This window comes from Aureobasidium namibiae (assembly GCF_000721765.1).
Source record: "Aureobasidium namibiae CBS 147.97 unplaced genomic scaffold scaffold_2, whole genome shotgun sequence".
NCBI classification, from domain to species: domain Eukaryota; kingdom Fungi; phylum Ascomycota; class Dothideomycetes; order Dothideales; family Saccotheciaceae; genus Aureobasidium; species Aureobasidium namibiae.
Window position 1 is genome coordinate 81804 of NW_013581207.1, and position 17199 is coordinate 99002.

A 17199-nucleotide genomic window follows, 5' to 3' on the forward strand; every position below is an offset into this window, starting at 1 on the left:
TTTCCACATCTTCCGAGCGTCCCCAGTGAGAGCCTTCGATATGACTTTTCTCAATGAACTCCAACGTGATCAATACAGTACCATGCGTCTAGATAGCTAGGAAGCAGCGTAGGAAGACCTGATCGAGTCTCTAGATGTGAACTCTTGTCCCAACACGCTCATTGATCCATCACAATGCACTTAAGGCGCTCTTGAATCAATGAGGTCGAGCAGAAGACGAATTGAGTGAAGTGTTACGCTACAGGAGAGGACAATCATACCGAAATCACACCATACCTACTTGCTTGATGTATCTATCGTTCTCCACTCTCATATAGACATCGGTATGTGTGCAGATACTATCCAAATGCACAACATCCTCACAACTACAAGTGTGGCCAAAGAAACCCCTCAACCCTACCTCTCTCAGGGGACATCACTGTTATCTGCAAGACTCCATGCATTGTTAACGCTCAGAACTCATAGTCAGCAGCCTAGAGAGACAGCAACGAAGAACAAAGCAAGTGAAGTATACAAAACCACCACCCCAAGCGTCAATGTAAACGCGGCTCACTATCTAGTGGAGTACCACACAACCTCTACACTCGCAAGCTTACCTCCATCAATCTCAACTCCCTCAACATCTACACGTACAACTCCATGCAACCAGCCATGTCCGAGCAGCCTCCCACCAAAGACTCCTCCATCGAAGTGACCACCACCAGCCCCCGTAACCACCCTCGACAACCCCCTGTAAGCTTCCATCACCTCAACTCCTCATCACATCCCGAAAGACTAACAGCACAACAGATCTCCGTGATCGACAGGCGCGAGAGCTTAGTTCCTACTCGCAGCTCCGTGGAAGTGGTGTTTACCATCACTGAATATGGTCCCGGGTACCTCAGTGGTCCTAGTTTAGAGGAGAGAATCACGATTGTGTAGGAAAAGATCGAAGCGGAAAAGAAGAAAGAAGCGGAGAAGGAAGCTGAGAAGGTGGACGAAGGTGTTGTGATTGGCAAAGACGAGAACGGCCAAGTCAGCAAGGGCGAGAGCAACAAGATCACCAAGGCCGAGAGCAAAGAGCACTAAAAGCACTGAGTCATGAAAAAGGCACGTCATTATCGTGTATACTTGCATTCTCATCCGACCCCAAGAAAACCAGAACTTTTCTTCCACAACACCATCAAACAATCCAGAACCAAATCTTTTCAGCCAGATTCCTCGGTTCACGGACCTCATACTCCAATTCCTCCGCATCAGCAACATCCTTACCTGTCCACACATCCACCTCTCTGATCGGAATACACCACCTCCAATTCCTACTCCACACCTTATGTCCAAACCACAATACCAAAAAGATAGGAATGGTGATGTAGCAAACCAAAAAGTCTGAAACATTCCATCTCGAAGGAACAAAGACATAGAAGCCATTTGTCAAGGTAACCAACACCATCACGACGAGTGAGAACCAGCAAGAGTATGGTTGAAGAGGTGTGCGGAAGGGTAGGGCATCAAGCATATTGTGAAAAATCATTGCTTTGCGGAAGCGGATGTAGGTGATGAGGACGACGATCCAGGCGATGAAGCCGGAGATGGTGGTGATGTTGGTGAACCAGTTGAAGACTGTAGCTCCATTGCTGCTGACGTTCAAGAAAGCCAGGCAGCCGATGGCGAAGGTGAAGAGGACTGCAACCCAAGGCACACCATTCTTGTTACAGCGAAGGAATATTTTCGGCGCTTGATTGGTGAGAGCAAGGGAGTATAGCATTCTGGAACCAGAGAATAGCCATGCGTTTCCAGAAGACCAAGCAGAAGTCAGAATGGCGGCGTTAATGACATGGTTCAAGCCCTTGATACCAGCGTTCTGGATAGCAATGACGAAGGGCGATGCGCCGGCGGCATGTTCTCCGTTGTTGATGGCGTTGAGAAGACTCTTATCGTTGTAGGCCACAGTGACTCCGATGACGAGCGTTCCCAGCACATAGAATGCGAACAGTCGGTAGATGAAGCGATTCGCTGCCTTGGGAATGTTGCGACGAGGAGCTTCTGCTTCTCCAGCAGCGGTGACGACCAACTCGGGTGACATGATGAAAGCAAAACCCGATTTGATGAAGGCGTACCAGAACGCCAAAAACTTTCCAGTGTTGCCTTTAGCGATGAATGGGTGGAAAGCTCCCTAGCGGTCTGTTAGCATGTCTTCTCGCATATCATAGCCGATCAAACTTACAGGATTCCCCTCTTTCCAGTATCTAAACCCAAGACGATCATGGTTTGGTCCACCACCAAAGAACAGCACAATACCAAGAACGATAAGCCCAAGAATAGCAAGAATCTTAATCGAACAGAAGATGAACTCTGCTTCTCCAAAGAAGGAAACAGCGATGATGTTCAGTGCAAGAATGACGAGTAGGATGATGGCAATCCAGACGGCGACAGGTACGCTCTCGGTCCAGTATTGGATGATGATTGCGGCAGCGGTGACTTCGGCGGCGAGGAGCATCGCGAAGGTGTACCAGTAGTTCCATCCTGAATCTTCGTTAGTGATCGAATGTCGGATGAGGCAGTGCAGATAGCATACCCATAGCGAAAGCCAGAGAGGGGTCCACGAAACGGTTGACAAAGTAAGGGACGGAGAGACCCTCAAGAGGGAGATAGGTGGTCATTTCCGCAAGGACGTTCATGACTCCGTAGACGACAAAGGACATGACGATGTAGCCCATGAGCAGAGGAGCAGGGCCGACTGCGGAGAGTGTGGCTCCGCTTCCGATGAACAGACCAGTACCGATAGCACCGCCTGCATAGTGGTCAGTGATGAGAGTAGTGTTTGAATGCAGTCGACATACCGAGAGCCAGGAACTGGATTTGTCGAGAGGATAGACCTCTCTTAGTGTGGGTATTGCGAGCACCAGCGTTCTCGACATCGCCGACATCCTTGGTGACAGCAGAGGTCACTTGAGGAAACTCCTTCACATCACTATTATCCTCCATAATGGCAGCGCTCGAAAACAGACGCGGAACCAAGAAAGAAAAACTTTTTGACAACGACGAAAAGACTTTGATGAGAAAAGCGAACAGGAAAGAAAAGCGACGGCCACCTACATATACCTGGCCAAAGGACTTCACCTTCCCTACCTCTACAACCGAATCTTATCAGTAACAACCCCGCAACACGCCCTCCGCATCGATAGTACACTATCAAGTAACAGAAACCTCGTAGCTCGACGATGTACAGACGCACGGTGAATGGTTGCCAAACTCGTGGAATCGGTATGGGGAAAGATCGCTTGGCATAGTCGGGGTACTGAGCCGTGAAGCTCGCGGGAGTTTGTGTACTGCAGGCCGAGCAAGCTTCGGCTTCCTTCGGTGTTGGGTGTTTTTCAATGACTCGGATCGCTTCGAAGGATGCGATTCTGCTAGATAAGCAAAGATGGAAACATGGAAAATGGAAAGAAGTTCCTGGACGGTGATAAGGTTGGCGGGGTTGATAGGCAGAATCAGGGTAAGAAAAATCTGGTAGGGCGCCTAAGGCGTGGTCAAAGGGCGTGGTACAAGATGTCGAAACGTTCAAGAAGACGCACATGGAGATTGAACAAAGAGCGAAAGCGAAGGGAGAAGGGAAGTCTAACTTGCTCCAATACAGTCTTTAGGAAATATCTATACATTACACATTTTGTCCTACTACTGTCTCCATGTTCTTGAATTCATGTTCACTCGCTTCAAGCACCCCAGGTAGAGCCGTTGGCGCGGAGAGGGTAGCGAAGGGCATTGGGGGCCTTTGCGCAGCTGGTAACCGAGCCAGTGGCGTTGGTAGGGAGCCAAGCACCTCTCTGAGGCTGACCAAGAGCCTGTGAGGAGTATTAGTCGACCGCTTCATCGTAAGCAGATATGATCGAACTTACATGGAAGTAGTACCAAGTCTCAGAAATCTGGGTTCTACCATTGTCGGTCGAGCCTGCACCGGCAGCAGTTTCGTTGTAGCGAGGGCCACTGCAACCGATGTAGGGCAGAGCACCGTAACCTTTGGTAAGCGCATTCTGGAACTGGCCAATCGAGTAGGTAGTAGTGTTGCTAGGCTTGATGCCCGCTGCGTTCAACCAACCGTAAGTTGGCAGGCGGCGGTAGTAGAGAATGGCAGTCTCGAAGAACTGTACGACCTCTTGGTGTTGAACGTATTCGGGGCCATAGCAAGGCACGTCGAAAGTGGAGAAGCAGGTGCCGTGCTTGCTGAATTCATGGCCCCAGAAGTCGCTGTTGGGGGCACCTTGATTGATCCAATATTTCTTCATCCATGCCAGGAGGTCGTATTTGCCAAAGGGCTCGAGGAAGGTGTCAATTGAGGGACCCTTGTACGGCGGGACGACAGTACCATTGGGCAGCGAGTTGGTAGTGTTGGGCGATGGCGTAGGGTCGTATTGACGGTTCAGATCGCAGTATTGGGTGTACGAGCCTGTGAAGGAGATCAGTCTAGTCCATGTCAGCCGAGTGCCTGATGCGTACCATTGCAGAAGTCAGGCCACAGGCCATGCAGCGTCCAGTCATCGGCAGGCAGCAATTGGCCCTCGGACTCGAGACCAGTGTATGTAGACCAGAATTGGGTCGAGAGGAAGAGGCCTCCGTATGTCTCGGCACAGCATGAATCGACCGTGTTGGGGTTGGCGGCACTGGAGCACGACAGGACGGCGTCCGAGTTGGCTATGGGTATACCGTGTTAGCGACTACTGACACTCGTCGCATCAACTCGAGATACTCACTCAATTGGCAAGTGTGGTTGACATTGCTCTGGCCAGGATACAGCACAGCCAAAGCCGAAGTCGAGAACAGCGAAGCCGCAGCAATTGAATAACGCATCTTGACGAGAAGCTCAAGGAACGAAAGCTGTGTGTTGGATACAACCAAGCGCCGCCATCTCCATCTCTTTATATACCCTGATCGCCATACTTTCTTCTGTTAATGCTATGAAGCCATACTGCAGATGAAGATAGCTCTCGGACGTGCGTGCAGCGAATGATTGGCTGGAAGCTCCTCCACATCAAAAATCTTGTCGGCCGCGACCGTCATCGGCGAGCGCCAATCGGGAAGGTCGTCATGATATTTCTGGGGTCGGTGAAGAGAGTTCCGGATAACTTGGAAGATGCCTATCTCGATATCATGGCAGTCAGCGATGCCTTCGCATCTCGGTCCTCGCCTCAAAGATACGCAAGACCTCTTGATAATCGGTGTTATCGTGGCCAAGTTCGCACGACTTTGCGACAGCTACTCGCAACAGCGCTTTTGACCTACGAGACCACGACAAACACATCGATCCAGATTATACAGCTATAGCGCCACTACAATGCTTAGCAACCTTCTCTCGACCTTCAAGAACCACATGTTATACGATTGATTGGTCGTTCTCGTGCTCACCGAGAAAGAAGGCGGGAAGCCTCAAGCAAGCGAAAATGCCAAGACTTTCCAACCTCTTCAATTCTGCTTCGAGGACAAGATTGGAGCTCAGCGATGTCAACATCTCTCACATACACCGGAGAAGGATCACATGATCTTGTGCTCTCACCTGCATCAGACACGGTTGATCAAGGTTTTAGACATTCAATCAAACAAGGCATGTCGGCAGCTGTATTGGTCCTATTGAGACCCCGATGTGGAAACATCCCGCTTCTTGCCACGCGGACTAACCGTTCATAACAAAGGGTTTGTAACCACGCGAGATTCTTCGGGAGTAGTTTCGAAGAAAGACCTGCGATAAGACGACGTCGCTCAAATCTATCAATAGTCTTTACAACAGCAAGAAGAAGGGATGGCGCACAAAGACACGGCAACGACCAATTTCCGCACAAGCGAGGTAGGTCCTCAGATTGAGACTTGACCCTTAGTCGTGAAAAGCAACTCAAAGTGTATGACAATAACAATGATATAAAAGGTATTGCACTTTAGACGATGGACGATCATATTGTACAAGTATAGGTAAGAGTATGAGGTATGTTCAATGTGGCTCCCAATGCGAAATGGTTAAACTCAAACACCACGCTGACTTTTGAAGTCGCTAATAGAACAGAAGAAAAAGACAAGAAAAGTAAAGGTAGACTTGCGTCTGGAAGTGTATGGTGAACAGAGAAGGCAAGTAAAAACAAAAAGAGAGAAAGGTATGTAGCCAAGGTGTATGGAGAGAATGGAAAAGACAGAAAAAATGAAAATGACAAGAAAGAGACGGGAAAGAGACAATGGCTTAGAAACCAGGAATCTAAGAGTCGAAGATAGGTCCGTATGCTGGCACTCCACGGCTTTCACACCCATACACCAATTGCTTGGTCAACTTGGGATTACTCACGACAAAGACAGCCTCAGCATTCATCTCCTTGTACAGCCTCAACGTCAGCGCAACCATGTCAGGACGACCGTCTTTCTTCGAGTCCCACACGATTGCATTTCCGTTGAGAGTGTACACCCAGTCGATCAAAGGCTGTCCGAATGTCTTTTCGGGAGATGATGACACCCACAAGACCTGGCATTGACCTTTGCGGCTGGGCTCGGCGACGAAAGAAAGTGCGGGACCGATGCCTGTGCCGGTGGTGACGAGCAACACACGGTTGAAGATGGAAGCCATACTCAAGACGTTGGTCTTGAGAAGACCCTTGACGTAGTAGTGTGATTTGGGGCTGTCGATGGTTCTGCGAGTCCAGTCGCCAGCATGGCTGATCATGATGCTGTTGTTCACGCCATCTCCATCGGGGAAACAGGCGAAGGGGTGCCATTCGCCAAGAGGCGACTCAGCAATTGCGATACCGCGGTATGGACCCATCTGTTCCTTATGGTGCAGACGAACAGCGTGCTCCGACAAACGTTCGGCGGTGAAAGCGACCTTGCGAAGACGAAGCCAAGGCAGGACAATGTGGAAACTCATGATGATGAGGAACCAGAATGCAGGCATCTTGACCAGAGCCAAACCAAGCGGGTCAGGGTTTGTAGTGTTCTGAATACGAACAGTGTCGGCAATGAGAACCAGATCAACCCAAAAGACGACAATTGAACACCAACCAGCGAAACGATGAGTAAACTCGAACGAGTTGTGGAACTTGTGACGAATGGTAGGATGCGCGAAAACACACATAACCAGGAAGATGATGAGCAAAAAGACGGTGAAAATCGGAACAACAGGCGTGTGGATAATTGCGCCGGTCTCGAAGTTTACGACGATGAGGACGGTCAACAAGATGAACCACATGGTTCCGGCGATCGCGCATCCGGAATGCATACCACCATGTTCGTAAACTTTGGCTAGTACTCTGCGGAGTCGCAGTGGCGCCGACAGTGGCACCAATTGGCACATTCTGAAGATCATGTTGAAGATATAATCTTGACGTATCAGAATTGCGACTAAGAAGTTCGCTGCTGCAGCGTTGGCCGCATACGGCATGTGGGTCAAGATGGAAGAATGACCCGACGCCAATAGGCCGATCAAACCAGCAAGATTAGCGAGGAATACGATGGAGAATATGCGTCGATAGACATTGAGGCCGGTGTGTCGTAGGTATCGAACGATCCTGGCTTGTCGTTTCGGTGGAACAGATTCCTCGGCTTGCGTCAACTCGGGTTTTGACAAACTGACAAGCGTTGATGATGTCGACAAGCTTGACGAGAGGGAAGACACTGAGTTCTTCTCTGTGATCACGACGACTTGCTTGTCATTACCCTTCTCCAGATCCTTGTCGAGAGAGCCGTCGGTGATCATCTTGGAAGACCAGGTAGAGATACAACAGTAGGTCCTAGATGCCGAGATGGTGTTCGAATATGGTACAAGGCTAACAACAAGAGTCTGTGATGTCGCAGAAGTACTGGAGATGAGCAGTACTAGTCTTGACCTCTCGAAGAGCCGAGGAGCAGATAAAAGAGTGTGATGAGGAAGAGCTGCGTACCCAGCGAGATGAGAGACACCAAGCCCCTAGATTTATATTCATGACACGGGAAGTAAGATATCACCAGATTAGACTCAGGATAAAGTTTCTTTGTTTTACCACACTTGAGCCTCGACAGCGGTGGTGGCGTAACGGGGAGCCTTGAGATCGTTTCCAGGTAGGGAACGAACAATGACAGGCGAGCCACAGCTGTGGATAAGGATCCATGCCGTTTGACAAATCTCAAAGAATACTTTGCAGCCCTGGCGACAAGCTACGGCCGTCCAGTTCGCATCCTCGATCATATGTGCAAGATAGATTGATCCCATATTGGATCTGGAGAGGCGTCATGACGAGTTACCAACCCTTGTTACCGGGTCCATCAGAACCAGGTTGTTGGGTAATGCCTCAATGTAGACATATGTCGCAACGGTGATGTGCATGTCGATACCAAGTCCGGATGATTAGAGCGAACCGTTAGAAGAACGGTTCCACCTCTCGTACGAATTCATCTCTTCCCGTGTGCGTTGCACGTATAGCCCTCCTTTACTTCCGAAGTCCGCGTTGCCGACATGAAGAACGCAGAAGAAAACAACGAGATCAGCTCAGCGTCTGCATTGGTACCGGTGTCTGAGTGCAAACGGTCAACGTGCATCCACGAATCCTTCAGGCTTCACGAAATTCATTCGGGCCTGGTATGCAATATAAGAGAGTTCATTCCAAGGGACCCGAATCCGTGTTGTTGCATTCGTAGTGTGGAGTTTGCGGCGCTGTCACTTTATTGAGGAACCCGATCTGGCGGTAGCTTCTCCAGGGCTGTCTTGTTAGCTGCGGACCATCTTAGCCGGGAGACTGATCGACCTGCTTCACGCAACGCCATCAAGCTAATGCGAAGAATTTGAGAATCATCGACATGCGATGCCAGGAAAATATGCAAGATCCTTGGAACGCGACATGATTTGACCATGGAGCTAGCAGTGTCGTCGACGGCGTGTTGGCCGCATGTACGTTGCTATTCACAGCTCAGGAGACACTCGGACATGGGCGCACGCGCAAACCCTTGACATGCAGATTGTCATCATGTGGAAAATGTTCTTGGAAACAGGACTGCATTAGCAACGGCACTTTTCACTTACTTGGGGACGTGTCCACGAGGCTTGTCTGCAACGCTGCCAGCTTTTCCCTGGCGAGACTCGACCTGACCTCGGCATCTATGCCCACGCATGCCCCTTTCGCAACAGTGCACTCTCGCTTGTCGACAATCGTTGTTCAACAACGTGATGGCCATGCGACTGTTTTTCGAACTGGAGAAGACGACGTCGAGGGTTGATGAAAAAAGAAGGTTCGTCTGGTGTGTGGTTCCGACGGCCCGCGAGAGACGGATCGCTCCGCTCCGCAAACGTGACGGCTCAGAGGCGTGTTTTCCTTCGAGTAATAATGTCCAGATCGATCAACAACCAACCGAGATATTGCCCCTTGTGGTTTTTTGATGCACTCAAGATTGCCAGATGTACCAAAAGGGATGCTACACCACGCGAGGAAGCAGCATCGGGACGAATGCGAGTGGTCGTCAGCGGGTCAGATGTTCGACTGGTGGACGAGCGTTTAGCTGGAGTCCGACAATACCGTGTTATGAATTGTACCCTGTAGCGTGGTGGGTCGACACTGTTGAAGCTCGTATCTCCTATATACACGACAGTTGGTCTATCGATGGAGGAAGCAGGCGCCGTCTAGTGTTCGTCAGGACTACGCTTGATCAGGCTGGAACCCGCGAGAGCGATGATCGTAGCTCTGCCAGGTCGTGTCATATCCTTGGGACATGTCTCAGATCTTGTCTCACGCGCAGGCCTAATCCGACGACCCAAGAAAGAGAACATCAGATAGGGCTCTGCTTCAGAGACTTCGTGGCCGAAGGAGGAAGTACCCAAACGTTCTTGCCCTCGATTCGGCCGTTGTCCGACTCTCTCCGCCTTTTCTCCCGCGACGCGTCCTTCAAAATCTCCTTCCCAACAACACCACCATGAGACCATCTTCATTTCGCCAGGCTGCATGTTGACGCTTCTTGACAACCTGCATCTGTGAAGCCATGATGCGAGATGCGTCATGACACAGGCTCCACTCTCCCACCTATCTGAAAGGTTCCACAAGAAATATCGAGCATCAGCCCTGCACAAGCATTTCGTTCCATCCAGCTGGAAACCGTCACAGTGGATGCCAATCATCGGATCTGGCTGCCATCTTGTCGATCACGTATATCTGGAATACACAACTGTGAAGACATGCCACTCTCTTGGTGGCGTCAGCGGCAGATGCTCTTGCCATTTCCCCGATGGAATGGTATGAACGCCTGCAGTGTGGGCCGCGCTGCTCTCCCACAGCCGAGATGCAATCTATCTCGTTTCCACAACCCGCATGCATGATATTGCATGTTCTGCTTCCTCCTTTATCTCAAGCCCGGTACCGTCATCGCCATGGCCTAGGCACAACGCTCCTCGATACGCAGCTGGGTTAGGCGACTGCATATCAAACGCTCAATACACCCTTCATCCGGATCAATTCACAAGCACTGAGACCTTCGCAAGATCTCCTGAATATGCTTGCATCTTGCAAGCTGACGGAACAGCTCGCAGCATCGCTGTCTTTCGGGGACAACCGTCTGCTACGGCGAGCCGTCTTGACAACCGTCGCTGACTTCCTGTCTGCTTGTGGATTAATTCCGACTGGAAACGTCACCCTCTCCTTTCCTGCTTCCGTTCACCAATCCTTTCAGCAATGCACCGCACCGCAAAATCCCGGGGTTCGGAACTTGCATTCATGCGCATTCCTTTGCGACTGGTGGTCGTCCAATTTCCTGTGGTTTCCAGCAAGCTGACCTATTTTTCGAGCTCGAATTTTCCATCGACCAGCCGTCCGGTTTGCAAATCAAACGTCGCGAATATCTCAACTGCCTACAATGTCATGATCAAGGCATGATCATCAACACTCAACTACAATCGGCTTATTCGATTAACACAGCACTCATACTACGTCGCGTCGCTTCTATGGTCGCACCCAATGTTCTTCGTCTTGACTCCCTCTTCCTCATGGAGACACGCCCCTCGTCGGCTGACCAAACAGCAACGCTCTCTTTCCCACCTCGACCCATGTCGAACAGTATACCGCACTTCCGACATGTACAAGCTTCTCTTCACATATCATCTAAAACCTATACCACGATTGAGCCGCCCCGAGATACCAGACGGTAAGTCGTGCAATTCCACCAGGAACTCCTCACATTGTCTCAAAGTGCTCTCACCTCCATCACATACCTGAAACCATCGCGAACCACATGATTACACAAACGTGGGAAGCACCAGACAGGAAATGAATTGAAAAACATACCCTTGCTTTCCCCTTGGCGCAAAATCCTTGTTCATGTGAATGATCGTGTGTAAAGATACCTTTTGTGACCAAGAAAAGAGATGAACTAAATATCGAAGACCCCTCTACGTAGAGCTCTGCTGCTGTACCTTCATCATGTGTGCGGGTTCCAAATGTAGGGTAGTCCCACTCACGACTTGGGGCCGCGAAGACGTTGTGGGAATCATTTGCAGCGTCCACATCCGAAAAGCTCAAATTGTGATAACTAACAAAACATGACCCCAACACTCCACTCTGATGCCAAAGGCTCTCCGCCACGCTGGTGTGACTCGAGTAACGATAAGATAGCCGTTCTCGATATCAACACGAGGAACCGATACAGAGAACGACAACAAATCTCAAATCGTGATCAGAATGATCTCGTAGATCGTCAACAGGGTGCTCCTCACAACCACTAAAAAAACAAGTGATTTATTCTTGCTTCTGTTCCTCGACGCAATTCACAGACCTATCATGTTCGTCTCTAATGTTGTTGCTTGCGGGAATGAGAGGAATCCATGCGCGTTGTATAAAGTAAAAGATACACGCACCGATAATTTCTGTCAAGGAAAATGTGGAAGAAGCATTCGTTAATGGGAAGCGAAGCTCATGTTCGTAGTGTACAAAAAAGCAATATCCGCCAGTGCGGAAGCCATAAGAAAAAGTCTCCCTTCGTCACCGAGCTGCGTGCGAAACTCCATCTTTTCCTGTTCGAGCCATGATCATCGTTCAACGCGAGATTAGAACCATCTCGGTCTATCAAAGCTCCGCGTGCTCTAAGACTTCAGCCTTTTTCTCACAAATCTTCCTCGTCCTCGCCTTCGTGGTCTTCATCATCCTCATCGTCGATTTCGAGCAACTCGTATTTCCAATCCTCACGAGACTTGCTGCCGTGCTTTCTGGCGTGACGGCGAGCTTCCTCCGCAAAGGCCACTTCGTCGTGATGGAATCCGAGGGTGACGGTGGTGTGCCTGTCGTGAGAGTAAGCGGCTGTCAATGATCAAAAACTACTCCGAAAACTCACACAGCATCGCCGGCTTCAGCCTGGAGCAAGAGGCCGTAGACAGTATCGAGAACACTCTTCAGAGTGGTGTCAGTGGTCCAGTCGCGGTCGAAGATACTGTGGCAGATACGACCGTGGCGATCGATGTTGGGGTGGAAGACATTAGTCACGAAGCGGCCCTTTGGAGGGAAGGCGGGAAAGTTGTCGGGCATCTCGAGGTAGAGCATGAAGTTGCAGTTTTCATAGGGAGTCTCAGGAGGCTATCACGATCACACATGTCAGCAGCTTGTCAAAGTATAATTCCTTGAATTTGAACTTACGCCTTGCATGACGACTTTCCAGAAAAACATGTCACTTTCGGAGACATAGCAGTCATACATCGGGTGAGGATCAGCTGCGATCTCGCGCATCTCCACAAGAAGACGAGATGCTCTGAGCGTAGGCAAGCGGGACTGAGTACCAGCGTTCGAACGGACGCTGTTGCTGAGTTGGATGAAGGTGTCTTCCAATCTTGGGTGTTCCTTGCGCTTGGGGAACACGTCCTGGGTGACGACAGTGAATTCGGCACGGTTGCGCGTGATGTAGAAGTTATTCAAAGCTGACGTACGTGGCAGATCAGCAGTGGCTACCTCTGGTGCTGGGCGTTCGGTCTGTGACAGGAAGGGCTCCATCTCGCAAATGGCTAGCGCACTGGTCAGAATTCTAGGGTAGAAGCAGTAGGATCTGAGCATGATCGAGAGAGCCTTCAGATCCATGTTGTCATCATTTCCAATACAGATAGAATCGACCGCGATCTTGTCCTCGCGAAGCTTGAAGCAGAGATCTGCAACGCCAGCGACTGACTTGTTGTCGTCGCCGTCGGAGAGACAGATAATACGGCGTTGTGCTTGAGGGTATTTCTCGGCGTGTTTCATGATCTGAGTCTGCGCAAGCTTGAGCGCATCCCAGAGAGCAGTATCGCCAGTTGCACGCATGTTTGCAACACTTCTTCGGAAGTTTTCAATCACATGGGTTATCGACTGTGCCACTCTTGCGGACGAGTCGAAGGTGACCAGACCAATGTGAGTTTTGTACGAGTAAGCAATCATTCTGTTGACGATGGCTTCAAAGCATTGTTTCAACACCTCAAGACGAGACAGACGGCGTTCACTCTTCTTGCGTGTGGACACCTGAGAGATGTGCAACTTCAAAACCAGAGGCTTGCTATCTTCCTCGTCATCTTCCTCACTGTCCGAACCATGGCTGTCAGATAAGCCTGTCGATTGGTTTCTGTAGACAGGCTCAGCATGCAGGGATCCAAAAGCGTGGTAGGCCGTAAGATAGTCTCGCAGAAGCTCGGCACTAGTCGGAAGGGTGCCGAGATAATGGTTGTCACCATTACTCGCAAGGCCGGCCCAGACTTCTTGTTTGGTGTAGCTGAGCCAGGGCTGACTTGTCCATTGGAAGCGCCAGTACTTGGTCACGACAGACATGAAGGTGTTGTCGGTGTCTCTGGGCACCCAGTAAGCAAAGGCCATGTGCGAGTAGTTCGAGTAGACTTTGATCAAGCACAGAGGCACTGTCTCATTGGGAACGGTGTTGGCATCATCGGCTACAACGATAGCGATGAAACTCCCTCCCGAAATCCCAGAGCTTGCAATGGTATTGGCAGTAGGTTGTAGAAGTACGCCTTGGCACAGGAGCTGGAACGCGTTGTGCCGACCTTTCATGCCACGGAATGCGACCTTGAACAAGTCAAGCAGAGTGGTAGTAGGTGGGAGTGTACGAGTGAAGTGGTGAGACGAGTTCGAAAATGTCATTGTATTGTGTCGAGGTGAAGTACGGCGACGCTTGCTGACTGGACGTTCCACGGGCTCCACGAGGTCCTCAGCTTGTAACCATTTGTCTGCTCGCTCAGCCAATGGACCGTCTGGAGTCAATTCGGTGTCTGAGAGCATCAAGCCGGTCAATGGTGACGAGCGTTTGTACGACATCCATTTAGTGATGGCTTGACGGCCATAGATCTGACCATCAGCTGCCATGACAGGATCCTCGATGAGATCTAGTCTAATTGGGCACCTCAGGGCAGCTGGAACGAGAGTGACTTCATTTGGAAGAGCTGGAATCTGCGATCGTCCGGGCAATTGTTGGCCAAGACGCCATGTCCACTTCTGAGGAGACACCGCCATGGCACCAAGAATGACTATGTCGACGAGTTCTTGGTCGAAGCGTTTGAGACCAGCAGCGAAGGTTTCGAGTTCTTTGATCTTCTTGTCATGCATCCTGCGTTGCCAGTGGCTGAGAGACGATTCCTTGTGAAGATTTCCCAGCTGATCAATCAGCAAATCGAATATCAGCCGCAGCATCTTGGCTGCAACAACAGACTTCGCGCCGAGTGCAGAATCGACAACGACACCGATAACGTCTGCGTAGGCCTCGTGCTCTGAAAGCCATCGCTTTGTCTCATCTAGCTTGACTTTGGTGTAGACATCGGGCGAGATTTCGTACACGTCTGGCTCTTGTACGGTATCCTCATTGTGATCGATGCCTACCAGATCGGATGAGGTGGTCATGCTGGCACTGCAGTCGACAGCAAACATGACTATCTCATCGGGCTCGGCAAGCGCGCGAGTCTGGGATGAACCAAGTACATCGAAGACGCAGGTGCCATCCTGCTCGTATATCTGGAGGATGGGAGCAAGTTGCTGCTCAACATGACCTACATTCGGGGTTTCTTCACCATGCATGGGACGAAAGAGGACTGTGTCTTCTCCGGGAGCAGCACAACCAGCCTTGCCAGTGTAGACGGCAACGTGTCCCTCAGCGTCGAAGGTCAAGTGCTCGGGTGCAACCGAAGACAACAGAGAGGGTCTGACAACCGATAGAGAGACCTTGCCACATAGATTGGCGAGCTGGTGCAGGTTGCGGAGATCGACAGGACTGACAACTTCATGCAAAGACTGGACGCGAGCGAATAGGTCGTCGGGAGGATTGAAGATGACGGCATTCTGGTTGGACTCTGAGAGCAGGACCAGGTTCATCTCTCCTGAACCGGCGTCTGGCTGCACATAGGTCGAGGTAGCAGGACGAGAAGATGGGCCATCGACAGGCATGAGATGAGGAAACGCGGCTGGTGCAGAAGTCTGGAATTGCACCTTGTGGATATGCAACGAGTAGACGGGCACAACAAAGTTTGTGGATTTGAGTTGGTTAGCCTTTTCCATGATCAGGCCAAGGACAAGACGGGCGCCTTCAAAGAGCCTGGCGTTGTCGTTCTTGATCAGCTTTTTGTGGCCCAAGTCTTCGAGAATGCAGTAGAAGGCCTGACTCAAGGCGGCGCATGCCAAGCGGGTGATGGTGCGGCCTTGAACCAACAAGTGCAAAGCGCGCACGGCGGGTGGGAATGAGCAGAGCAGGTCAAAAACGTAGATGACTCTGTCTCTGTGCTCGCCCGAGATCGAGCTACTCTTCAACAGGTGAGCAAAGACTCTGAGGGAAGACAAGAACATGGCCACACCACGATCGGATTGAGGGACTTCGGTCTGCCAATGAGGGCCAGCGGTGAAGAAGTCGTTCATGCCAACTCTGCCGGTTGGCTCAGCGGAGCGGATGAGAGAAACAGGACGTGGGACAGCATAGACAGTGAGCACGTCGTCCTTGAGACACGAAACGAGGTCGGTTTCTCCGAGAGTCATGTCCAGACAAGACGTGGCGATGGGGAGCTCATGAATGTGAAGATCAAGGAGAGAGGCAGCGTCCAGCCAGTCGGGGGGGTTGTTGCTCAGGTGGCGCACGGCATCATCGTGTAACTGCTGCATCTTAGCAGTGGCAGGAAGGCTGAAGGCTGGTGCAGGCAAGGCGTTTGTGTCTTTGGTCATCAGCTTGGCGATGGCGGGAGTGATGATGCGGATCGAGATGGCTTTGCGGAAGGGTAGAGGCTGCGGAGAGCGGGCTGTCTCGTTCTGGACCCCGATCACGTCGACGTCGTTAGACTGAGAGAAGTCAGTCATGTGGAAATAGTGCGTGTGATGGCCTGTTGACTTACCTGAGCCGGAGCTCCAGCATTGGCAGTATCGAAGACCGCGAAAAGCTGCTCGTCAACGACGACATCGGACAGGATGTCTTCAGGATCGAGGATGGGACCATCGACAATGGCCAGGCGCAAGGTGCATTTGGCGGCATCGAGAGTCTTGCCAAAACGCAATACGCGTTTGACAATTTCGATGACAAGAGCAGCCGATTTGGAAGAAGACTGGAAGGGCACGAGGAGCTTGAGAGGCTCGGGCCAGCCTGTGTCGCTGACAACGACAGAGTAGCGTTGCATGATGCTAGGTGCGCAAAGAGGAGTTGTGGAAGTGGGATGTAAGACGTGGGTGGAGAAGACTGTGTAATGAAGAGCGAGTACGAGAAAAGAAGAGTCTGATAAGCAGCTGTTGTGAAGGCGCAAAGAAGGTGGTGAGCGTTTTGAGCATGAGTGAAGGTGCAAAGGACAGAAGCGCTGGGGTGTCTCGGCGCCGAGAGATGTGAGTTGGAGAGTTGGGTGAGACCACGGAAAGTTGAGATGGAGGGAAGCTGCAAGCCGCGAGTTGTGTGCATGGGAAGGCGCGATGCTGCTGCGGCTGCCTGGGTCCCGGTCCAAATTTGCGGCTTCGCGGTTCAAGGCTCGATACCTGTCTAAGAATCCTCACCACAAGCGAACATCAACTCATCCCACCTCTCGCTGGACGACATTCACAACCTACTGTGTCATTCATAGGCTGTCTTCGCCAACCTGCATGTCTCTGAATCTCGTTCACCCGAGCCAACAAAACTTGTTTGTCGCAACCACGCACCTACATCATGGCTACCTGGACTAGTTTGGTCACATACATGATACCAACTTGTCTTCAAACAGTCGTGCAGCACGAGAGGTTACCGAAATCAATTTGCTGATGAGTTTCTGCCATTGTC

At 50.9% G+C, this 17199-nt stretch overlaps 5 protein-coding genes across 5 annotated transcripts; 1 reads left to right on the plus strand and 4 right to left on the minus strand.

Moving 5' to 3' along the window:
• Positions 1-651: 651 nt before the first annotated feature.
• Positions 652-1068, plus strand: M436DRAFT_60225 (uncharacterized protein; the record flags this gene model as incomplete). Its single annotated transcript, XM_013575510.1, has 3 exons — positions 652-732; positions 790-886; positions 935-1068. The coding sequence occupies 3 exons, from the start codon at positions 652-654 to the stop codon at positions 1066-1068; spliced, it is 312 nt and encodes a 103-aa protein (XP_013430964.1).
• A 94-nt stretch (positions 1069-1162) lies between these two features.
• On the minus strand, positions 1163-2967 carry M436DRAFT_60226 (uncharacterized protein; the record flags this gene model as incomplete). Its single annotated transcript, XM_013575511.1, has 4 exons — positions 1163-2155; positions 2207-2505; positions 2558-2773; positions 2823-2967. The coding sequence occupies 4 exons, from the start codon at positions 2965-2967 to the stop codon at positions 1163-1165; spliced, it is 1653 nt and encodes a 550-aa protein (XP_013430965.1).
• Positions 2968-3695: 728 nt separating this feature from the next.
• On the minus strand, positions 3696-4827 carry M436DRAFT_69413 (ribonuclease T2; the record flags this gene model as incomplete). Its single annotated transcript, XM_013575672.1, has 4 exons — positions 3696-3824; positions 3879-4426; positions 4477-4671; positions 4731-4827. 4 exons carry the CDS (start codon positions 4825-4827, stop codon positions 3696-3698), a joined length of 969 nt encoding a protein of 322 aa, XP_013431126.1.
• Positions 4828-6217: 1390 nt separating this feature from the next.
• M436DRAFT_60228 (uncharacterized protein) lies at positions 6218-7705 on the minus strand (the record flags this gene model as incomplete). Its single annotated transcript, XM_013575512.1, has 1 exon — positions 6218-7705. The coding sequence occupies one exon, from the start codon at positions 7703-7705 to the stop codon at positions 6218-6220; it is 1488 nt and encodes a 495-aa protein (XP_013430966.1).
• A 4358-nt stretch (positions 7706-12063) lies between these two features.
• M436DRAFT_38338 (uncharacterized protein) lies at positions 12064-16127 on the minus strand (the record flags this gene model as incomplete). The annotated part of the gene is made up of 3 exons (XM_013575342.1): positions 12064-12238; positions 12292-12530; positions 12591-16127. The coding sequence occupies 3 exons, from the start codon at positions 16125-16127 to the stop codon at positions 12064-12066; spliced, it is 3951 nt and encodes a 1316-aa protein (XP_013430796.1).
• Positions 16128-17199: the final 1072 nt, after the last annotated feature.